The sequence below is a fragment of the Hipposideros armiger genome, unplaced genomic scaffold (genome assembly GCF_001890085.2).
Source record: "Hipposideros armiger isolate ML-2016 unplaced genomic scaffold, ASM189008v1 scaffold_6, whole genome shotgun sequence".
Lineage (NCBI taxonomy): Eukaryota > Metazoa > Chordata > Mammalia > Chiroptera > Hipposideridae > Hipposideros > Hipposideros armiger.
Genome location: NW_017731356.1, coordinates 1,335,361 through 1,358,595, shown reverse-complemented (window position 1 = coordinate 1,358,595; position 23,235 = coordinate 1,335,361). Strand labels below are relative to the sequence as shown.

The 23,235-nt window shown below is 37.0% G+C and overlaps 1 protein-coding gene across 6 annotated transcripts in view; it reads right to left on the bottom strand.

Annotated features, from left to right (window-relative positions):
* The window catches only part of DCAF6 (DDB1 and CUL4 associated factor 6), a 101,288-nt gene that overhangs the window by 22,621 nt on the left and 55,432 nt on the right, over positions 1 to 23,235 (bottom strand). For 3 of the 6 annotated variants that reach the window (XM_019647395.1, XM_019647362.1, XM_019647351.1), the window contains exons 11-13: positions 18,147 to 18,317; positions 10,950 to 11,009; positions 2,102 to 2,219 (exon numbers count right to left, since the gene is read on the bottom strand). In XM_019647395.1, coding sequence (XP_019502940.1) covers positions 2,102 to 2,219; positions 10,950 to 11,009; positions 18,147 to 18,317 — 349 coding nt within the window. The remainder of the gene's footprint in view (positions 1 to 2,101; positions 2,220 to 10,949; positions 11,010 to 18,146; positions 18,318 to 23,235) is intronic. The other 3 variants (XM_019647369.1, XM_019647380.1, XM_019647388.1) reach the window with 3 other exon arrangements.

Genomic DNA, 23,235 nt, shown 5'->3' with positions numbered 1-23,235 from the left:
CTTTTAACTGGTCTTCAGGCTTCTACTGATGGCCTGGTGTCTACACAGCAACCAGATACGCTTCATCCTTCCAAATATCCTCCTCACTCACGTGGCTGACCTCATCTGCTGCCACTCTCGCCTTTGGTCCCCACTCTGGCCACACGCATGTGCTTTTCTTAAAGATCCTAAACACACTCGGTCTGTTCCTTCCCCAGGGCCTGTGCACTGGCTTTCTCTCGGCTCTTCCCCCAGCTACATGCATGGCTCACTCCTACCCCTTGAAGTTTTTGTCCAGATGTCATCCTCTCAGTGATGTCTACCCTTCCCTACGTCTGCCAATCAGCCTTACCTGCTCTATTTTCTTCCATAGCACTTAGTACCTTCTAACACACTACACGATTCACTTATTTATTATGTTTATTGTCTGACTCCTCCACCTAGAATGTGAGCTCCAATAGGACAGAGATGTTTGGTCTACATTTTTCAATTATGTATTTCCACTGTCTAGAATACTCGATGGAACATAGAACGTATTCAATAATATCTGAAAATCCTATTTAATCAAAGGTTTTAATATAAAATACATACACACACAAACACAAATGAAAACCAGTAAATTGGAATACATAAATAATATCATATATGAACATATAATTAATTATATATTAATAAACAATATATAACATTATATATCATTCATATATATTATATATCATACTAACATAATATATAATAATTATATTAATATACAATTAAGTATGTTAATATAATATATTAATTATACAGGATAATTAATGTATTGGTTATAAAATAATTAATATAATTACTGTATATTAATAATATAATTATATTAATATATAATTAATTCTATTATATATTAAGGAAGATTATATTATCTTTATATTAATTACATTAATATAGTAATAGTAATACATTTAAATAAAGAATTTTGGAGGTAATATCAAGCAAAAGGCCATGAGACAATGGAAAAGAATATAAGAAACATAACTTGATTTTTTTAAGTGTAAGATTTAACTAGATCAATGAGCAATAAATATAATCAGAAATGTCATTAAAGAGAATCTATACAACCATTAAGTAAACATAAAGTTCAACCTTACTAGTACTCAATTAAACAAAAATAAATATTATCTTAAAATCAAATATACCACTTAAAAATAAATCAGTATTTTGAACACTAAAGAGAGCAAAATGTGTACTTTCATATGCTGCTGGCAGAAATGTAATGACAGAAGATACTTTTGAAAATAATTTGGCAATATCTTTTGACCTAGATATAGTTCATTTCTGGAAATATATCTCAAATCAATCATCTTAAGGGGAAAGATTAAAGGTGGGGGGAAAAGCCTATAAACAAAGATATTCATTATAGCCTTATTTGCTTAAATTTTAAAAAGGTAAACGAATTCACTGGCCAAATCAAGGGAAACATTAAGTAAGCTGTGGTACATCTACATGATGGACTACTAGACAGCTAGTAAATAATATTTATGGAAACTAAGTATCAGTCTGTGAACGTTTATTATAAAGTTAAATCAAATAAATGTAGGGAAAAATAGAGTATATGCAGTATGATTAAAATTATGTTTTAAAACTCAAAACAAAAATCATACATACATAATAGATATATATACATATACATATATATATATATATATATATATATATATATATATATATATACACACACACACACACACACACACACACACACACACACACATCCCTAGACAGAGGACCAAGATGGCAAAAAGCTCCTAAACGTCAGGTTTATTTTTGTACTAATGGTTTATAAGTGATTAATTCTCTTTATCTTTTGCGTTTTCTATCAAAAGAAATATCCCAGGACCAGCAACATCAGCATTGCCTGGGAAGTTTTAAGAAAAGCAATTTCTCTCACCCCTCCCTGAACTGAACTCTGAGAGTGGGGCCCCGTCATCCGTTTTAACAAGCTTTCCAAGTGATTCTGAAACATACTCAAGTTCAAGAATCAATACATTACAGCAAAACAAGACATAACGATGATGAAGTGCTAAAAAGAATATCTAATACAATCCTACACAATGGCTAAAACAGCTTTACAAAAATATTAACTTACCATTCATCTGTAAAGTTCAGTTTTATTGTGCTTGTAGTTGTTCCTTCTGTGCTGTAGTGCAAACTTAAAACTGGTTCACCTGTCCCTGGTTTGGGGCTCAGCCTTTCATTATTGTTATCTGAAAATTGTGTTTAAAACATTTGAAAAAGTCTCTGAAACCAATAAAAAGATGACATTTCCTAACATTTATAAAACTTAAATTAGGTTGTCGTTGTCATAATTCTTTCTCACATCTGTTATGGTTCTCACTTCAAGTTCAAAGGCAAGTGTTATAGAAACACTTATATTTCAAAGCAGCATTGTATCATTCTAGTTTTGTGTACATGACTCCCTTTGATTCAGATGGAAATCAAACACATTTGAGAACAATATTTCCTCATTAGGGAATCAAAGACTACTACCATGCAATGACATACGTTATAAACCGGTACTTTTATTTAACGGGATGCTCAGGGTTTTCTACTTCAGTTGCTACAGCATCAAGAATAACTACCTCCCACTGGTTCCTTCAGAAACTGAAATGATGCAAGAGCTCTGAAAGAAAATTCTGTCTTTCAAGTTCATAGACTTATAATCTAGGGAGGGAGTACAGCCTGCACTCCCTTGGGGGAAATGGGGAAAAAAATGTATTGTTTTATTATATTTTCTAAAACTCTGTTATAAGATCAGATGTTTTGTTATATTTCATCTTCTCCTCCTGACTAATCTTGCAAGGAATTTGATCACTAATTTATGGAAGTGGCAATTTCACCTTAAGAATCTATAGGTGATTTCCATGACATATGTCTATTTCAACATATACAATCTTTGTAAAATGGCAAATAAAATCAAGAGACCCTACAGAAATTAACATAGACCACTTCAAAGTCACCCCTCCAAAAAAGAGTACACAGATATTCAAGGACAAAATTAAATAGGGTTTAAAAAAAATTTATGATAAATAACAGCTTGGGGGAGCATTAAAATACACAGTGAATACAAACTGCTGTATTATCAAGCATGTAACATTTCTGCCAGTTGCCTGCAGAAGGAAAAAATCTGTGACATAACTGCTTGATACCAGTTCAAGAACTGATATAATAGTGCTAAAAATAAGCTTTGTCTTGAAAAACAACAAAAGCAATAACAACTTAGTAATACCAAAATTACTCAAGCTTTGTGGTTATTTAGGTCCAGTTTACATGGCAATAAAGAACTTAGATCTTTTCTCATTTCTCCCGAAGTCGTTGGCACACTTACTGAAAGACAATCTGAGACAGCCTGTGCTCTAGCTCTCATTCCATGAGCGGGCGGCTAGCAAGACTTCAAGCACAGAACTACAGGAGGAAGGAAAAAGGATTCTCTCCAAGAGGTGAGAAGTCAAGCTGATAACAAAACTCAAGGTATCAATTTCACGTCTTCATTTCTCACTCATGAGAAATCCTCTCCTGTAACTTTAATTAGTATTTGAAAATAGAACTGTTTCCCAGCTGGTAAACTCACTTTGTTTCTATACTACTTTGGTCACGACTATATATAAATAGCTGCTGGAAATACATTAACAATCCATTACAACTTTTAAAGATTTGGTATCACAATCAGTGTTTTAGAGGAGATATTTTGCCAAATGGCGTGCTGATAAAATAATTAACAGACTTCTGGCTTACATAAAATGATCAAGAATGGGACTTTTAAAACATCTGTCCTATCCTGACCATCTTTGAAAATTTTGCTGTTAATCATTTGTTCACACATAGCTTTCCTTTATTCTTTAGTTATGTTGCTGAAACTTGTGTCCCACTGCTGCCAAAGTCACAGTCATTGTTAGGCCTCTGGAATTGGGGAAGACAGACAACTGAAAGACTAACTGATTAAGAGGCAAAGCTGGTTCTTTCATTACCTCTCATAACATTGTAGAAAGTCCTTTGCTATTTATTTACATTTTAAAGTGAAGAAGGAACAGAAAGCAAAAGCAGATGTGAGGGGCAGCAGGACTGAATTTTGTAGATCCATTGGTTGTAGAAGTGCAAGTTAAGAGAAGCCTGGTGAAATTTAAATGCTGTATCAAAACTTTCCTTTTGAATAAAATTAGAGACAGTTAATGATACCTGCATGCTGTGACTACAGGAATATATTTAAAAAAAAAAAAAAAGAGCTGTCAAGAGATCAGAATGGTATAGAAAACATCATTTAAATTTATACAGGACCCCCACCCCCAAAAGCAACAAGCTTCCTGAAATGGTCAATGTTAATTAAAACCTTCTTCTTTATGGTATCTACTACAGTTACTATTTAATCTCTCATGAACATAATCTACATATTGTAAATCATGTACATCATAGTATTCATTTAATTTATAAAATGACTATAGTTGACAGAATGTGTCCATTTACGTTGTTAATGAACTCACCAGCCTTGTATGAACTTGGCCCATAACTAACTACGTAAGTAGAACGCACTCCTCTGTTAGCTACAAAAATGTCAGGCCCCCACCCAGGCCAGCTATCTTCCTGGAGACGGCACATAAATAACGAGGCCTCTGGCCAGAACACCACACACGCAGAGCCCGGTCTCTGAATGGGGGGATGTATGTGAGGTTTAGGATTCACTCCCTCGCCTTGGTCTAGTCTCCTCTTCCTGGTACAATACTCTTTCGCTTGATCCTTTACGTCTACCAGGTTGAAATTCCTCAGGAATACAGATCCCCAGCTTACCTGTGAATTAACTCACAATTCATTTCTGACAAAACACATATTTAAGCTACAAGTGTCTAAGAAAATTCTACTTCAAAGTACTAAAACACTAAATTTGATTTATTATTACTTTATTTGAAAAAATATTTGTAGCCATTTTCATTTCTCCTAAGTTGCTCTATGTGTTAAGAGGCTGGATTAGCAAACACATTCTAAACTGTACTACTGAAAGCCTTACTTACATAAAGCACAGATGCAGGTTACTTACATATTTGGCTTAACAAGTGGAGATATTCATTTAAGAGCCGTAAGGTTCAGCACCTCACTTACACACAAATGACTTTATATAGAAAGCACCATCACAACAGAAGTAAATTTACTGAGCACTGCTATGTGCCAGGGTACGTATGTGTATTCCTTTTAAAATCTTTGTAGGCCATGTTATCATCTCTGCGTTACAGATGATGAAACTATTGGGCTGGGTTTTTTCCTCTGGCTATCTAGTTTCCTTCCACATAAACTTCCTAAACTGTCTCGGAAATTACTTGAATAAAAAGTAGAAAGTAAGATTGCTTAAATAAATAACTATTTTAATTAAGAAATATCAGCTATTAGTGGTTATTTCTCAGAAATGACGTATAAGTCATATCAGCAACATTAACATAATAGATACAAGTTCTGTTTGCCACAACTGTCGCTTTGGCATCAGAGTGGTGGAAAAGTGGGCTGTATCTTCTGAGGCACTTTAGAGATCAAACTATCTCTTCTTCTAAAGACATCATAGGGAAATAAAATTAATTGTGAGTGCACTCAGCACAAGGGCAGTGCAGTGGGGGAAGGTCCCCTTGAACTTCCGACACTTCTAAGTTTTCCAATGGCGGTTCTGCACTGCTTAGCAACTAGAGTTATCAGCAACAACAGAGGGCGTTGGCAGCTTACAGTGCTCTCTGTCAGGCAAACTCCACCTACTTCAAACACATGCTTCAGAAGCCCAGCAACAACGACATACAAATCAGACACCACATTGTACTGTATAAGACTTCAATTTACAGAAGTGAATAATAGTCTATAACATAAGATTCTGAAAACCAAATTTAAAAGATCCTTTCCAGAAATGGTATAAAAGCCCAATTTTACAGGTTGGTGCATTGGTTCGGGAAAAAAATTTCAATATGGGCTGGAGTATAATTTGAAAGCAACTTCTTTTAACGTTATTTAATTAGATATCTTCCGATGGCTCACATAAGAACCACCAATTAACTTTTTTTTCATATATTTTCAAACTATTTAATCTGTGCGTTTCTACTATGAAATTATATTCATTTGTGGTTCTAAAACACATACATAAAATTGTGCTCTCAGTAGTACAAACTATACTATCTTGGTAACCAGGTTTGTGTATCATCTAAATATTGACATGGATGCTTGGACTTTTAGCTAGGACACCCCTGGAGACCCACCCTATCTGTAAATTTAAACCAAGTATTCAAAATGCAGATAATTGACTAGGGTGTAGCCACAATAATTTGTTTAGAACCACTATGCCCAACATTTTCTTTGCAGCTGGGTCACTGTTAGAATTGTACAATCATACATTCATCAACTATAATAGCTTAGATAACCTGTAGATCATACAGAAAATATTCTTTACCTAAGGAATTCTCTATTATACATGAACTTGGCAACACTTCTCATTCCACTATGCCAAATGTTTACCAAAACAACAAACAAACAAAAATCTAAAACAAAACAAATTACATGGTGAAATCCTCTGAAAAAATGTAGACACATCAAAGATCAAGTTAGTCTCTAGTCAATTCTCCACTCTACACAGAACAAGCCAGGCCAGACTAGTACTCCCCATTTGACAACCTTTGTTAGCGTCCTTCTGTCCTTAAAACACAAAACCCTAACATGTCCAAAGCATCCTTCTCAGTCTGGGCCTTACCCCTCTCTCGACATCATGGGGGCTCCAGACACACTCGATTCTTCCAGTCATCAAATGTGACAGGCTCAGGCCTCTGCTCCAGCGGATTATGGCCCGCTGACCTGACTTAGCCATCGTCACCTTTCAGATCTCAGCTCAGGGATGCCTCACTTGGCTCCCATGAGAGGAAATGAAGACTTGCTCTTGCGTGTTCCCACTGAGCCCTGTTATTCCCACTTTTATAACACTAATCACACTTGTACCACTTGTACATATTAGTTCATCGTCTGTCTTTACTGTTAGATGAGGCAAAGCACAGTGGTTATGATCACAGACGCCGGAGCCAAGCTGCTTGGGTTTGAGTCACATTTCTAACACTTGGACAAGTTTCCTCACCTCTCTCTGCCTCAGTTTCCTCATCTGGAAAGTGGGGATAATGACAGTCCCCACTATATAAGGTGTGGTTAGGATTAAGTAAATTAACATGCAAAAATTGCTCAAAGTAATGTTTGGCACAAAGAAAATGTGATATGTGTCTATTGTTATTATTATGGTTAATTATTATTATTAATAGTTATTGTCAATCAACTCTGTTCCAAGCACTAGCTTTATTCGTGCATCTTAGAGCCGAGTCCAGCACTTGCCACATGGTAAACAGGCATTTAAATTCCACGGAATTTCATGAAAAGGACATACAAATGGCTCCACCACTTATTTCACTTGTCTTTACATGTTTCTTGGAGTCTTGGTTTCTTCATCAGTAAAATCAGGATAATATTAGGATTTACCTCATTAAACTGGAGCAAATGCGATAATGCATGTAAAACTCTTAACTTAGGTCGAGTCACATACTAAAAACTCAATAAACATCGGTTATTTTTATCATAGACAACTCAGAGTTCGAAAACAATTTAACTGGAGATATAGATATTAATTTGGTTAGCAGGAGCGTGGAACAAATGAGTATATGCAATAAAAATTAAATAGGGTTTAATTTCCAAAAGATCAAATACAGGTATCCCCTGCTTTTCGAAAGTTCACGTTACACCACTTCACTTTTACAAAAGACCTACATTAGTACCTGTTTTTGCTAAGCAAAAAAAATCCGAAGTGGATTTTTGCCTTTATGAAAAAAGGAGAAAAGCAAAGAGAGCATCCAGCGTTTGTTTTGCAGCAGCTGTTAGGGAGGCAGTGCGCACCTGAGCAGCGAGCAGACTCACCAGCCCCACCAAGCTCCTTCCCGGGAACCCCACTCAGCATCTCAGCATCAGGCTCTCCAACTGTGCCTGCAAGTGTCAGGGCTAGTTATCTCCATTTATTTTGTGCTTTCGGCTTTGAATATATGCTTCAGCCCATTTCGGTTTCACAGAAAGGTTTCACAGAAACACCCTACTTTCACGTAGCTGGGGAAACCTGTGTAAAACTAACTGGAAGACTTAGACTTAGTAGTTGGGGAAAAAGGAATGAGTTACTTCATTCTAAGCACCTAAGTGATCATTAGTTCTAAGGAATATAAAAAAATCTAAAAGAAGTCTGATTTCACTAACTTATTTTTTCTCTGAATTTAAAATATAGTATTTACAGATATATGAGGTTGGACAATTAAGTTCAAGAACTCATGATAGAAAAAGTGCTACATGCCTCACTGCTGAATATCACTACAGTCACTTTCGAAGTCCTCCCCTTGGGAAGCTATGCACCAACACCAGCACCTAGTCCACCTTCAAAGCAATGTTGGAACTCTTTTTCTGGAATGGCCATCAGGGCTGTCATTATATTACCCTTGATGTCCTGAATATCATCAAAATGTCTTCCTTTTAATATTTCCTTTATATTCAGGTAAAGAAAAGAGTCATTGGGGGCCAGATCAGGTGGGTAGGGAGGTTGTTCCAATACAGTTATTTGTTTACTGGCTAAAACATTCCCTCACAGGCAGTGTCATGTGAGCTGGTGCATTGTCGTGATGCAAGAGCTATAAATTGTTGGTGAAAAGTTCAGGTTGTTTTCATCTAACTTTTTCATGCAGCCTTTTCAGCACTTCCAAATAGTAAATTTGGTTAAACGTTTGTCCGTTTGGCACAAATTCATGAATAATCCCTCTGGTATCAAAAAAGGTTAAGAACTTCGTTTTGACTCTTGATTTGGACTGATGGAACTTTTTTGGTCATGGAGAATTGGCTGACTTCCATTGTGCACTTTGATGCTTTATTTCAGGGTCATGTTGGTACACCCATGTTTCATCACCAGTGATAACATGGCCCAAAACACCATCTTTCCTCTGCAAAAAGGTCTTGGCAAACTTTGACTCTCCTTTGCTTTTGTGCATCGGTGAGCTCCTTCGGTACCGTTTTTGCACACGCCTTTCTCACGCCAAGATTTTCAGTTAAGATTTTCCTGTTTCTCTATGAATGCTGACTTGGTCTGCTATGCTTCTCACAGTCGGCTGACGATTCTGATGCACAATTAGACAAATTTTTGCAGTTTTCGTCAGTTCTGCTTGTTATTGGCCGCCCCCTGACCAGTCCATCAGTAACACGTTCTCTCCCCTCAGAAAAACGTTTAATCCATTTGCACACTGCCGTTTTCTTCATGGCATTATCCCCATAAACTTGGGCTAACATGTCCCTGATTTCACTTCCACTCTTGTCAAGTTTAACAATAAATTTAATGTTTGTTCATTGCTTTAATTCAAGCTCAGGCATTCTCACAACGGCACACACAAAAAACACAACAACAATAATGAATGCCACTCAGCAAGACACCGCCACACGTTGACATGAACACAGCTGTGAGAAACTGATATACCAAGGTTATGAAACCTCACTGAGCTATTTGCACAGTGCTGCCAATGTAATCGCACGGTGGCAAGTTCACGAACTTAACTGTCAGATCTCGTACTTTACATGGCCAATAAAACCCTCCAAACCTCCTGATTTCTGCCTCCAGACTAGCCCACCCTAGTAAATGGCATCAACAGTCACCCAGGGATTAATGCCAAAAATGTGGGAGTTATCCTTTGTCTCTTTCCATCATATCCCATATCATATGTAAATTAAATGCCAACTTAAATAGAATATAATATTCAATATAATTCCATGGAAAATATTCTATGTGATTTTATAGAGTATAAATCTGGCTACAAACTCTTTGGTAGTAAGACACTGTTTATATTCATATATCCTTACAAAAAAAGATTATTTGATCAGAGAGCAGTTTTAAAGAGTAGTATATTACAATATAATGCTACTAAAACTGTGCTTTACTTTAATTATTCTTCACTGCTAATACCACTACAATGAACATATAAAGATAAAACATGCTTAATTTCTTAGTTATCAAATTCATTTACCAATTCATTTATTCATTCTCAAGATCAGAAAAACCTATAGGAATACGTGTCATCTCAGGTCTATAAACGATAATTAAAATCAGAAGTACAGAAGCAGTTTTCTAATTTGTTTTAAAATCAATTTCTGAATATTTCACACTAAATAGGCACCTCAGCAATGTTTAATCTCCCCAATACTGCTGACAAGCGAGTGTCCCCCTACATATGTACTTTCAGCCACCTAAATAAAGCTTATGGCTTTAGTGCTAAGTTATTTTTTTTAATTTTTTGAAAAATATTTGTAAAATCTGTCTCGTCAGGCTGTGCTCAAGGCTTCAAGGTTGATCCTACACTTCTCCTACTTCAACAAATCCAGGTGGCGGGTGGAAGCTATTTTCCCCTCCAACTGGTGGCTCTGGAGCTTGGAACTGTATTCCTTATAGTTAAAGCTACCAGCAGCTTAACCACCAGAAAAGTGAGACATAAAACCAAATAACGTTACTATAGCAATGTAGTAACACAGAGTATCACTATGTTCAAATAACCTTTTCTAAATTATCCACTAGATAATATGCTAACCTCACATCTACAGTTCTACACAATTTTATGATAGGCACCTAGAATTTAAAAAAAAAATTGAAAAAAAATGGATACAGTTTATATCCATTACAGTATTGTTATAGGAAGAGAATTCAAAGTTGGTATAAAGGACCAAAGATAGAAATTAGCTCACATAGAAAATAATTTGCACAGGCCAAGAAAGCCCTCTGTGCACAATACCACCTAGGGTGACTGCCCACAAAATGCTGCCTATTAGACGTGACCAAACGGAACGCTATGAAGAGAGAGAGAGAAAGCGTGGTTTATGACTGCAATAGAACTACGGCTGGATGGCCGTAGCACATCTCCTGCTGCACGCACCCTGTTGCTCATCAAGGGACATGGATCCGAGCTGTTTGTTAACCACAGAAGAAGGAGAATCTGAAACAAAAACGAGATTTCAACTTAAAAGTAAGCAGCAGAAAACTGCACAGCAACGTCATGATCATCTCTAAGCTTAAGAACCCAATGTACAGGGTGGGGAGAGAAGTAAGTACTTGGTGTGTTCCCCAAGCAGTGAGTAAGCAGGGCCATGTGCTGAGGGTTGGTTATTCACACAAGCATTCAGCAACTTCGAGAACGAGTTGAGGATATATTCTTCTACATCCATGCATAAACCTTTTGTCAAATTCATTTAGCACAGGCATGAGGTGCAAGGTAGATAAAACAGAAACGGGGCAGAAGACACCTCGTGCTGTTCCAGCCCCTCTCCAGCTCCTTAAGGTGGCTGTGGCTTTCACTGCAGACTGGAGGAGTCAAAGCATGAAATGAGATGCTCACTACACTTCGCTAGATAGTGTCTGTCACACCTTGAGCTAAAAAAGGAGCGCGAATGAAGATGACAGACAAAGAAAACGGTTTCTAAAAGAAATACTCAGTGGAGTCATTTCCATTACAGAAGCATAGATCACTTTAAAGCTGCTATGTTGTGCATATTAAATCTGTGCTCTGTGAAGTCTGGTTTTTTAGGTGACTTGGTGGGAAAAAAAGAGAGGCAAGGAGAAGGCTTAATGGTCTGGGCATCACGCTTTCCACCTTGGCTTCAAATAGAACATTTTATTTTTAGCCTTTTGATAGTATTAGAACTTGTTTTTATAAATGGGTTCTATTGTTCGCAAAACACTGGTATAAAGGGAAGGCAGCATGATGAAATCGAAAGAGCACTGGTCTGGAGCTAGTCGTTTTTTAAATTCTATCCCTGGTTCTGGCATTAATTAGCTATGTGCCACAGAACAAGTCACAACATTTTTACGCCTAAGCTTCTCCTTTCTTCTTGGTCATCCTAGGGACCTCATAACCTAAGCAAAGCACTGGGGAACAGAAGAAGGAGGTGGCTGCTATTCCTGGCTCGGGTGGGTCCCAGTGTCCCACTGGGGCTGCAGAGAAAGGGAAAATGGGGATCAGTAGCATAGCTCTCCCCCAAATGTAAGAACAATTTCTAGCTGCTACTACTATCCTGAGCTCTAGTTCTTAGCAAGTGTTGTTAATAAAACAAAAACTTACCATTTTGACTGATCATCACTCTCCATTCATAATGGCATTTTATTCCCCCAAAGGTACATATTTTGAGTTAAGAGTATCCTTACGTCAATAGCTACAAGTTCTCCAATATATCCTGATTCTCAGCAATTTTGTATCACTTGACTGCTTCCATTTGTACGTTTAAAAATCTGAATCCTACCACTGGGACCACCTGTATCACTTTAAATTGTCTACTTTCTGATATAACTGGTTTGTCCATAGATTTTTGTATTACTAGATCTTGATAAAGTATGATCATCATTTGAAAAACAGCTTTACTTTTCCCTACTTCTCACCTCTTCATCAAAACATTCAGTTCAACAAATCTGTACCATACAAAAGAGAAAGTAGGGGTGGCAGTATTTCAGTCAGCTCCCTAACTATTTATGCTTTCCTTTTCCTCATAAGACCTCTCATTTATCCATTTCAGAATTAGATACAACCTTCCTACCCATGTTGTTTCGGGAGAACAGATAAGTTGGTCTTTAGAGAAAAACAAAATTATATTCTTTAAAGTAAAGAAAAAATAATGTGAGTCACAGTGAAATAAATATTGTGAAATCCCCCTAGAAAGTCTCTTTTGAAATATTTTACATCCCTTCGGATTTATTATACATTTGATTACGCTCTCATTTAATAACGAAGAGCTCTAGCAACTCTCCAAGCAATCTTTTTTCAAATATTTAATTTTTCCATATATTTATAGAATGTACAAATCTTATGATATAAAGTGCATCTTGTTTAATTTTTAAAATAAAATTTAGGAAGAAGTAAGTTTCTAAAAAAAATCCCAATAAAGAATCTAAAATGCTATCATCTCTACAAAATTGGGTATTTTCAAACTTTTAAAGGATTTAAAATATGATCAAAGTTTATGTGAAGACAGAAAGTGTTAAACTAAAAGGATTTCCTTTTTGGTCTTAGAGTCTGTCACAGATATTGTGCATATTTATGGAATTATTTGTTGCTCCTCTCATCTTGAAGACCAACCTTTAATAAGAAATCCTTCTTGATCATTGCTTCCATTCTATTTCTAATCTTGGGTGCCATAAAACTGTCTTTAGAACAATTATTTTCCTGCCATACAAACATTTGAAGTGACATGTTTTTATACCACTAGATATTCATAAATACCATACCGATAACTTCTAACTTACAGAAATATTTCCAAATACTAACTCAATAACCATAAGAATAGCTAATATATGAAAAAATACAATTATTAGTGCTGATAGCTTCAGTTTGCACACTCTACTCCATCTCTCCATGAAATACCTCTAGAAAGCACCATGACAAAATAAAAATCTGACCATATGGTCCTCAAGGATAATTTATTACAAAGTACAATATGGTTTCTCAGCTTACTGGAAGTGTTTAGAATTATATTATTATTTTTAAGGTTGAGATAAACTTGAAGCAAAAGCTTATTCAGTACTAGCTCAGGGTGTCTCATGTCAATGACTGTATGTTTTGGTCTTGAGAAAGTTCTTTAGCCCTTTGACATAAGAATTTTCTCAACTGTAGAAAGAAAATAATGAATTATAGTTAAACAGGTAAATAACAAGGACTCTTCAGCCAGGCTCCCCGGGTTCAAACCTGGCTTTTCTCCTCAGTAATACTGTCACCCTGGGCAAGTCATTTAACTTCTCTAAGTCTCAGTTTTCCATCTATAAAATGGAGATACTCCTGATATCGACCACACACTGTTCTTATGAAGATTTAATGAGATAATTCATGTAAACTACTTATGTGCTACCTAGCACATAGGAAAGGGTCAATTAATGATATTCTCACATGCCTGCTTTTCAGAAACATGGTACGGAATGAAAAATCATAATAGGAAGCCGTTTTGGAAAATAGAGAGCATATTCCCACCTTTAAAGTTCCACGAGCATCACCAGTGCCTGGCTCCTGACTAGTCAGTTAAGGCAGGGAAGGTGTGCTCGCAGGACTGGCAACATCGTATGGGATTTACTAACAGCTCATGTTAGAAACACAAAAACGTGGGTGAAACGCACCCACTGGAGAAGCGTACACGGCTGTCAACACGGACACCGGGGAATCGGTGCCGTATCTAGGGCCTGCTCTTCCCCGCAGGACTGGGTAAGTGCTGATTTTTTCCAATATGGCTCAGTTTTGAAAAGCCCTTTTTCAAAAATAATCACCAATGTTCTATACCCTTTTGGGGTATAAAAATTACTTTTTCCAATTGGCAAAACCGTGCCATAAAGTGAAAAAACAGTTCCTACCTGGCCCTCTCTAGGCTGGCTCCCTGCTCCAGTGGGGCTCTGTGTGGTCGGGCCAGTACCAGCAGGCTCCACAGGCTGTTGTCACTCTGAGCAGGAGCCAGCAACCCATGACTTCAGGGGACCTGAAACGGAAAAAAAGAGCTGGGTTTAAAATCAGCCATGTGCTGGCTGCCTCTGCCACAGCTGTTTGCAGCCTCCATCCGAGAAATATACAACGCAAACTCTGCATGCTATCAGCCTTCCGTGGCTCTGACAGGAGCACATTCTAAGGTAGTAAGTGAAAGGTACTAGAATTAGGATAGTACATCATTCTGTGTATTGCTCTACATAGGAGTATAAAACCTTTTTTTATACAGTATTATCTACCCTATCCTTATGCCATCTCTGTAAATTATGGCCGGCCACACTACCTAAATACATAAATAATTGGGAAACTGAGGCATAAAGCAGCCAAATGACCTGCCCAAGGTCACCTAGTCATAGGGCTAGGGACAAGACCTGATGGCACATCCATCTCTTTATAATTAAAAAAAGAAAATCACTTAAAGGCTAGAAATGAGTTATGCTGTATTTCCTAAAAGCCTGGGGGAGGGGGGAAAGCTGTTTTAAAAACTAAATCAAGTAAAAATATTTTAACGTAATATTCTGTGACTTTGATAAAGGAAAAATTTGGAAATTAGCTATGAAGAATGATCATGTGTATAGGTATCAAAATTCTTTTAGAGCAGTTTTCCAAACTGCACTTCAGGAAGCAGAGGTGCCTTGGGGGTGACAAGAGAGGCAAGCAGGTGGGTCGCGTGCCTTATCATTTATTCCTTTTATGCTTAAATCACAAGAGTCACTTTTGTATATTTTATGTTAGAACTTCCACATGAGACTCTGATAAGAGTTCACAGCTGAAACCACTGTTGAAATATCTTTAACATCTATCTTATATAGCTCATTTGAAACAAGATGATATCACTTGGTGATTAGAAATGATGTGTTATTTAGTTTTCAATTGCCCAGGAACATTGACAATTAAATAGATATATTCTATCTGGGGCTATCATTAACTAGCATCAGGTCCCAGCCCATTAAAATATAGATTATTTCTACAAAATGATTTGATCCCACTCTCCTACAGAAATCGGGTATTATAGATTCATCTTACACTGAGCCTTTCACAAAAGATCCTCATGAGTCCTATATTTTAGAAAGAGATCAAGTGTTTCCTAGACAATGTAATAATTCAGAAATTCTGTACTTGTTAAAATTGCTTGGTTTCCCAGTCACATTACTGTCTCCTTTGAATATCTTATAGTAAAAGACCTAACCAGGTGAGAAGACAATAGAAATATCGTTTACTGACAGTTATCATTTACTGATGTTACAAAGATGTCAAGGTATAATGAGAAAGTATTTTTTACATGAGAATTGCACACTCTTCTATTGTTAATAAGTTAAAATCTAGAATGTTAATTTTGGTGCTTTCGATACCGATAGATGATTTTAGCAGTAACCTGGCATGAGAGACGGATTAATTAACGTCCATAATACACATACACAAAATTGTATTCAATCACTAAATATAGGGAAATGTTTTAGTAATCGTTATTCAAATAAAACCTACCTCCCTGTTGAATTTCATAAATGTAATTCATATTCTTTATTTCTATAATTTGTGTGTTCAGAAATAAAGAATTTTGTATTAAGCCAACTCCTTTTTCCTCATATCCAGATGGACAAAATATATAGATTTTACTAGTTGTCCTTTGTAACAAACTGACTAGATATTATTTAACAGTTCTTAAAGTGTTCCTGTGACATGCGAGGACAGACGAGACAAAAGCTGCACTGTCTAACAACGGGGGCCTGTTGCAGAGCAGACTTATCAGGGACTCATATGAGTGCTACGTCGAAAGCATATGCTGTAGATGAAGTGAAGGCAGCGACACACCAGAGCACTGAGGGCCTCTAATGTTGGCCCATGTGGGCAGCCACAGGGGCCCAAGTAAGTTGGTTAATAACAAAGAAGAGATAACGTGTTTCTCAACTTCAAAACTGGCAAGCTGCCTACTCAACTTTTTAAAGATTACCACAAATAGACCATTTACCAAATGAGATACTATTTACTAAAAATGATACAGAGTTGGAATAATTGCATCTTATTTCAGAGACTACATAACCACCCTAAAGTTTTCTGATTCTAAAAAGAACTTGCTTCAATTCAAATTGGTGAACTAGATATGGAAGACTGAGTCTCAGAATATTTCTCTAATGCCCACAATATACATTGCTGTCTTGTGAATGCATGCAGCTTTGTTTTACACTCAAATTCACTTAAATTTCAGTATTTTAAAAACATTTATATATGCAAGGGACATTTTATTTTCCTTCTTACTGGTTTTTATGTTGCATATTTTTTACTTCTGAAGCAATTCAGCAGAAGTTTTAGATATAGCACAAAATCATAGCAAGATGTCTTATTAAATGGCAGGATTGTAATCTAATCAAATTTTGTTATTAGTTTTAAGTATAGAAAAGATTTCTCTATAGTAAAAAAAAAAAAAACAGAGACATTGTTGCTTGACTGACATTCCCTCTATTAATATAACACTGAATTAAAAGTCAGGTCCAGAATTTGTTCCAAACATTACATCTATATTATACTTATTTAAATCTATTTTATTTCACCACAGTATTATATAATGTGCTTTTGTTATCATAGCACTTAGTGGAACAGATGTTTATAAAGTGGAGGTTGTCCAGTTCTACCAATATACAAATTATAATAATTCCAAGTAATTAAATCAGAGTTCTCAAAGTAATTAACGCCCAAACTCATAACTCGTGTGGGTAGCAAAACAACGTATATCAAAGTATTATAATCCCATTAGTATGAGAACCCAGACATACTCTAGATCCTAAATAGAGATTTATAGCACCTAACATAGTACCTATAATATAGGATATACAGTACGTATTATCCATCTAGAAACAATTAAGTTGACAAATTATTTTATGCTATACTTTTCACTAATTCTTTCATCAAATGCTTATTGAGCATCATGAGCTTTCTGGTCATGAAAGAAATGGGCCAATAAAATACTCAATGAAAAACAGAGTGGCACTGATAATTACTGTTATCAGAGTTTTATAGCATAAGAATCGGAACATCAGACCGTGGAGCATTTTTGCTTCCCCATACATACATCAGAAAGTTGGCTATGTGTAGAAGGAATAAGTAAGCAAATATTGAAATTTTTCAAATAATTACAGAAGGGGACGATTGAGTCAATTTGCTAGTATGGCCAAACAATATTATAATTCTAAAATCTGGCATTACTAGGTTTATATGGGAATAGGAATACTGGTTAACTTTTAAAGCAAAACAAACAAACAAAAATACAAAAAGAAAAGAGAACAGAAGGAGCTAGGAGCTATATGCATAGATATATCGTTTAAGCATACAGGAAATTTCAATTATTAGAAAGTAGTCTATTGGCTATAAAAGTCATCAATATTGGCCCCTCTCCAAATATATGATAAATAAAACAATGGATTATTTTATATTCCTCTCTTGCAAACGCTGCTGCCAATGGGTCCCTCTAGCCAGGGGTGAGGACCCCACCCTACGCATGAAAGGGAGGGCGAAGCTGCAAGCACATCAGCTCTTGTTTTGAAGGGCAAGGAAGCATCGTATTACACGGCAGCAGTACTAAAAACCAACTCTACCAGCTGCTCAAGGACACTTGACATTAATAACCTGAAGCATGAGGGTCCTGGGCCGGGCCCTCATGAGAAGACTGATCAGAAGTGGGCGGCTGCGGTCGGGCCCGTGCAGCCAGCTCTCGCTGCCTCTGCTGCTCAGCCTTCTTAAGCCTCAGCTGCTGCAGGCGCTTACGGAGCAAAGCTATCTCAGGCCCCCTCAAACGCTCTGACACAGACGGGAAAAGAAAGGGGAAAGATAGCAATAAAATAGAAAAGAGTAAGAATTTGATTATACATTTGATTATATAAGACAACAGCAAGAATCTGATTATACAAGAGAGAAGGGTATAAGTAAACACATGTCTCATACAGAAAAACTAAAAACAAATTACAAATAAGAAAAGAAGTTACTGGTCATCGAATTAAGAGATAAGCTAAACAGTCTTATACACCAAAATGCTTCTGTTTAACTTGCTGCATTAGACACATATAGTTCTCTAAGGATACTTAAGTAATTAAACAGAATGAAAATAAAATCCTCCATAAGCAAAACATTTTAAATGAACATTTCTTTCCTCACTCCTTTCATCTCTTTTTACAACAAAATGATACTAAGAAATGAAAAACTGAAAAATGTCAGTTATGTCATCTAATCTATACACAAAAATTACATTACTAATCTTAATCAAATAATTTAAAAATTCAATTAAAATGATGAAAAAGTTATGCATTTGGAAACAATTCCTGGAATTTATTAGTGGAGAGTTCTTTAAAAAGTGCAAGTTACATATTTTTCAGCTAAAATATTTCTTTCTATGTTAGAACTGTTTACTTTTTCTTTTTCAATGCTCAAATATATATACATAATGTTTAATATTTTCTTACTTCATCTGAAGCACTGGTTGTACATAAAAAGTAGAAACACAATATTTTTCTATAGAAAAGAGAAATTCTGCAAAGATAGTTATTGAGTGCCTACTATGTATGAAGCACGATGTCAGGCTCTGGAGACAAAATAGTGAACAAAATAGTCCCCACTGTGTGGAGTTTATGTTCTGAGAGGAAAAGAGTCAACATTAGTGAACACACATGTATGTGACATATATATTATGTGTGTCTATACGAGTATGTGTGAAGAAGGGATAACTTCGAAGAAGTGAATTGGACAGGGTGAGAAAAGGCGGACAGAGGTCGAGGGAAAGGGGTTGTGTTGTGGGCGGCCATTAGGGAAGGCTTCTGTCACAAGATGAATTTTGGACAAAGACCTCAAGGGCGCGAGGGAGCAAACCGCACAGCTCTCTGGGGAAAGCGTGTTCCAGGTGGAGGGAAGGCAAGGGTGAAGGCGCAGAGTGGGGAGTGTGGGACACGGGATGTATGCTGCAGGTAAGGGCAGCACACTTGGCTGATGGTGTGGATGTAGGGTGATCCCAAGGGTTTGGCCTCTGTAACAGGAAGAACGGAGTTGCCGTCTATTGCAACGGGGAAGAATGGAGGAGGAACAAGTAGTATTAAAGGAAAGAAAAGAACTAACAGATACGCAAGTGGAGGGATGAGGAGAGACTGACGGTAACAGTCCAGAATTCACCAGTAAAACTGCATGTCTCTGGTGATGTTTCTTTAAGTCACCCGGAGCGCAAGTGCTGCTAGAGAAGAAGTCTAAGGACAGAACTCAGGGACAGTCTGATGTTTAAGAGGAGAAGACTCTCGAGGAGGAGAGACACAGGGAAGCCAGGGAGGAGGCTGGAGAGCTGAGAGAGGACTTCTGCAGGCTAAGTGACGAAAGGGTGGCAAGAAGGATGGAGGAAGAGCTGTCCAATGCTGCTGATACAATGAGAAGGATCCTGAGAGCTAAGCACTCGACCTTGCACCCTAGAAGTCATTGATGACCTTGACGAGAACTGTTTTAGTGAAATTACAGGGCCCAAAGCTGACTGAAACAGGTCCAAGAGAAAGGGGAGGTAATGAAGAACCACTAGGCATATGCACGCGGGGTCTTGCCACCGATGGGAAACAGAGAAATCGATGACTGCTGGCGGGGGGATAATGAGGCAGGGAGGTTGGTTTCAGTTTGGGAGATAATCCATATGCTTGTTTGCTGATGGACAATGTTGAATTGGGAGGAGAAAGAATGACGCACAGAAAGAAGTGGGCAAACGCAGGAAGGATGTCCTTGAGTAGACCAAAGGAGACGAGCTACAGCGGACAAGAGGAGGAACAGGTTGTAGATGGGGCACAAAAACTTCACTCATTAGAACCAGGAGGGTGGCAGAAAACATGGGAGAGATTCAACATAGTGGCACTCAACAACTATCTCTGTCGATCTGATGGTGGGCACACACACAACTTCTCTCAGAGACCCTGGGAGCAAATTATACAAACTACCAAATCACTTTCAGCCTCCTGTACTAACATTTCTAAGGGTGCAAAATGTGGTTAGCTGTTTCAAGGATTGATCATGCCAGAGATATTATATTAACCTCTTTTTACCATGTCATCTATTTATAAAGAATTTCATTCAGTCAGCCAACTGGCAGTTAAGATTTAACAATTCAAGTATCATCGTAGTCTCATTGCTAGTTTTTCCTAGAAAATTCTCCAGGACTAAGTAGGATAGCATTCATTGAGAAATAACTTGTGACGCTCAATGACATGTGCCTTCTCTTTAGGTACATGCATACACCGTGTTTATTATCAGCATAATAGCAATGCTTTTCGCAGTACAAAGCATTAATATACAGCCATAAAGTTTGTCATTTTACACTTCCGAAGACATTACCGTGAAGAGAGAGATTACATATATGTCAAATTTTGCTAACTTTAGAAAAGTCACACAAAAATTCACCCAATTTCATTCTTGTTCCAAAGCCTCTCTCCTGCACTGCCAAATGCGTACGGGTTCTAAGAGTCTCCATCCTAAACCTAGGTGACGTAGCAAATAAACAGCAGACTCTAAGTGCAAGCAGCGACGTTCTCTCACTTGGAAAATCAAGGTTTAGTTATAATAATGTCACGAACCATTTATGCGATGCTTCAGCACTTTGTAAAGAGTTTGTCTGCCTGCTTTTAAGGCTGGTTGTATGGTGGCTTTACCCTCCCCGCCTTAGGTTAAAAAAAACATAAGACTAGAAAAAGAAGTCAACACACAGCTAACTAGGAAAGGCAACTTACTGAATTAAAAATTCCGACTACACATAGCAGACTAAGCAAATATTTCTGCTAGCAATTTGAGATATTAAAGGCAGGTAAAACACACGCACATTACATCCTTTAAAAAATGTATATACAATCATATATAATTTATAAAGTGAATACATGCTTGGAGAGTTAGTTTTGTTAACAGAAGCCAAAATGGAAAGTGAATAAAATGAGTACCTTTGGGTTGAATTAAACAACAACAACAACAACAAAACCCTTAATGATGTGTCAGGAACTGCTAACGGAAAGTTTGCAATTAATCCATCTCCTGAAACTACTCTTTTCTTGATTCCTTCTGGAAGACTCCAGGCCAGTCTCCTAATGACTTAACTCCCACTGAGATAGGAGAACAACAAACTGCAGTTGACCCAACTTGGTTCTAACCTCACGTCCTGCCCCTCCACCACGCGGGGTCTCCGGTCCCGGGCACTGGGCTCCTTTCATGCCGAATTCTGTGGTCCTCTGCCCGCCTGCTATCGATCTGCCTCCGGTCCAGGCGACCCCGGTGTGCTCTTTCTCCTAGAACTGGCCGCTCCTCTACTGACTCCCAGGTTTCTTCTCTAGCTGCCCCAAAGTGGCTGCTAACCTAGTATCCCCCTTGTTTCTAATCTAAAAATGGCCTGTGCCTAGTCTGGGTGGACCCGGATCCCCTCTAAGGAAGCTGTCATCTGGACCTTTGGGCCTTGGAAGGTTTGCTGTGATTTATCATACAACAGAGTTCTTATCTCCCCAGCAATTTTTCTACCGAGCCCAATTCAGCTATAAAGATTCTGAACAGACCTAAATAAATTTGTAAATCTGAGCACAACTATTTGTAAGTAAGCAGGATTCCACACACAGGCAATGTCATATACTATCTTAATGAAACAGGGGTCCTTTAGGTAACTCACTTCTCAAGGGAAGCCCCCAAAACTGAATTTTGTCTATACTGATATCCCTATTCAATCTAAAAATCCACCTTCTTTAATCATATTCTTTGATTTAGATTAAAATGAAACCAAAGGAGAAATGCTGCTAACACGCTGGAATGATGGCTCATCTAACACTCTCATCACCACGGGAAAAATTATAAAACAACACGTGAAACAAAGACATTTCCAGCCTTAATTTAGAAACAACTAAAAGCAATGCCTGCTAGGCATTACTGAAAAAAGAAGGAAGTATTTTATAATTACTCTAAAATGCTTTTCATAAATAAAATGTCATTTCATTTTAACCTATATAGTTTCAGTTCATGGTCATACCTTTCTGGTTTTTAACTAGATAATCATATAACCACAATCTTTTGTTAAATACCATGTATAATATAAGAATCAAAATGTCTGAGTAAATTCTGGGTTATGTATATAGAACATAGTTTCAAAAGATCTAATTAGATGAATTAAAATAAAATTCAAGAATACAAAAGGTAAAGAAGTAAAAAAAACAAGAATAAAAAATCCTACCCACTGATTTCAGATTCCATCTGAGTGTATATATCGCCCTAACTCAGCTATAAAACCCAACGGGCACTTGGTGGCCTTCTACATATTCTATTTCAGGTATTTCATTTGGTACGCTAACCTCACTCGTTGCTTTATTTTATTTCTTTCCTACTCAAATTTGTTTGTCCTAATTTCATCATTTATAAAAATTATTTTTAAAAAGTATTTCTGTAAGTTACCTTAAAATATTTTTGAATAAAGTAGGAAAACATATATATTCAGTCTTATGTGGTCTGGCTAGCCAAGGGCAAACAATAGATCCAAGCATAATAAATGACTAGATACGCATTTGCAGCATCTCCCCTAGATAACACATTTGGGGAGCCTAGTGGAAACATCCAGAAAGAATAAAGTGGACTGAAACTATAAAGACTAAAATATAGCTAAATATACCCTACTTAACTTATATTTGCTTAAAAATAACAGATAGTCTTAACAATATCTTTAGAGTGACTATTTGGGGGG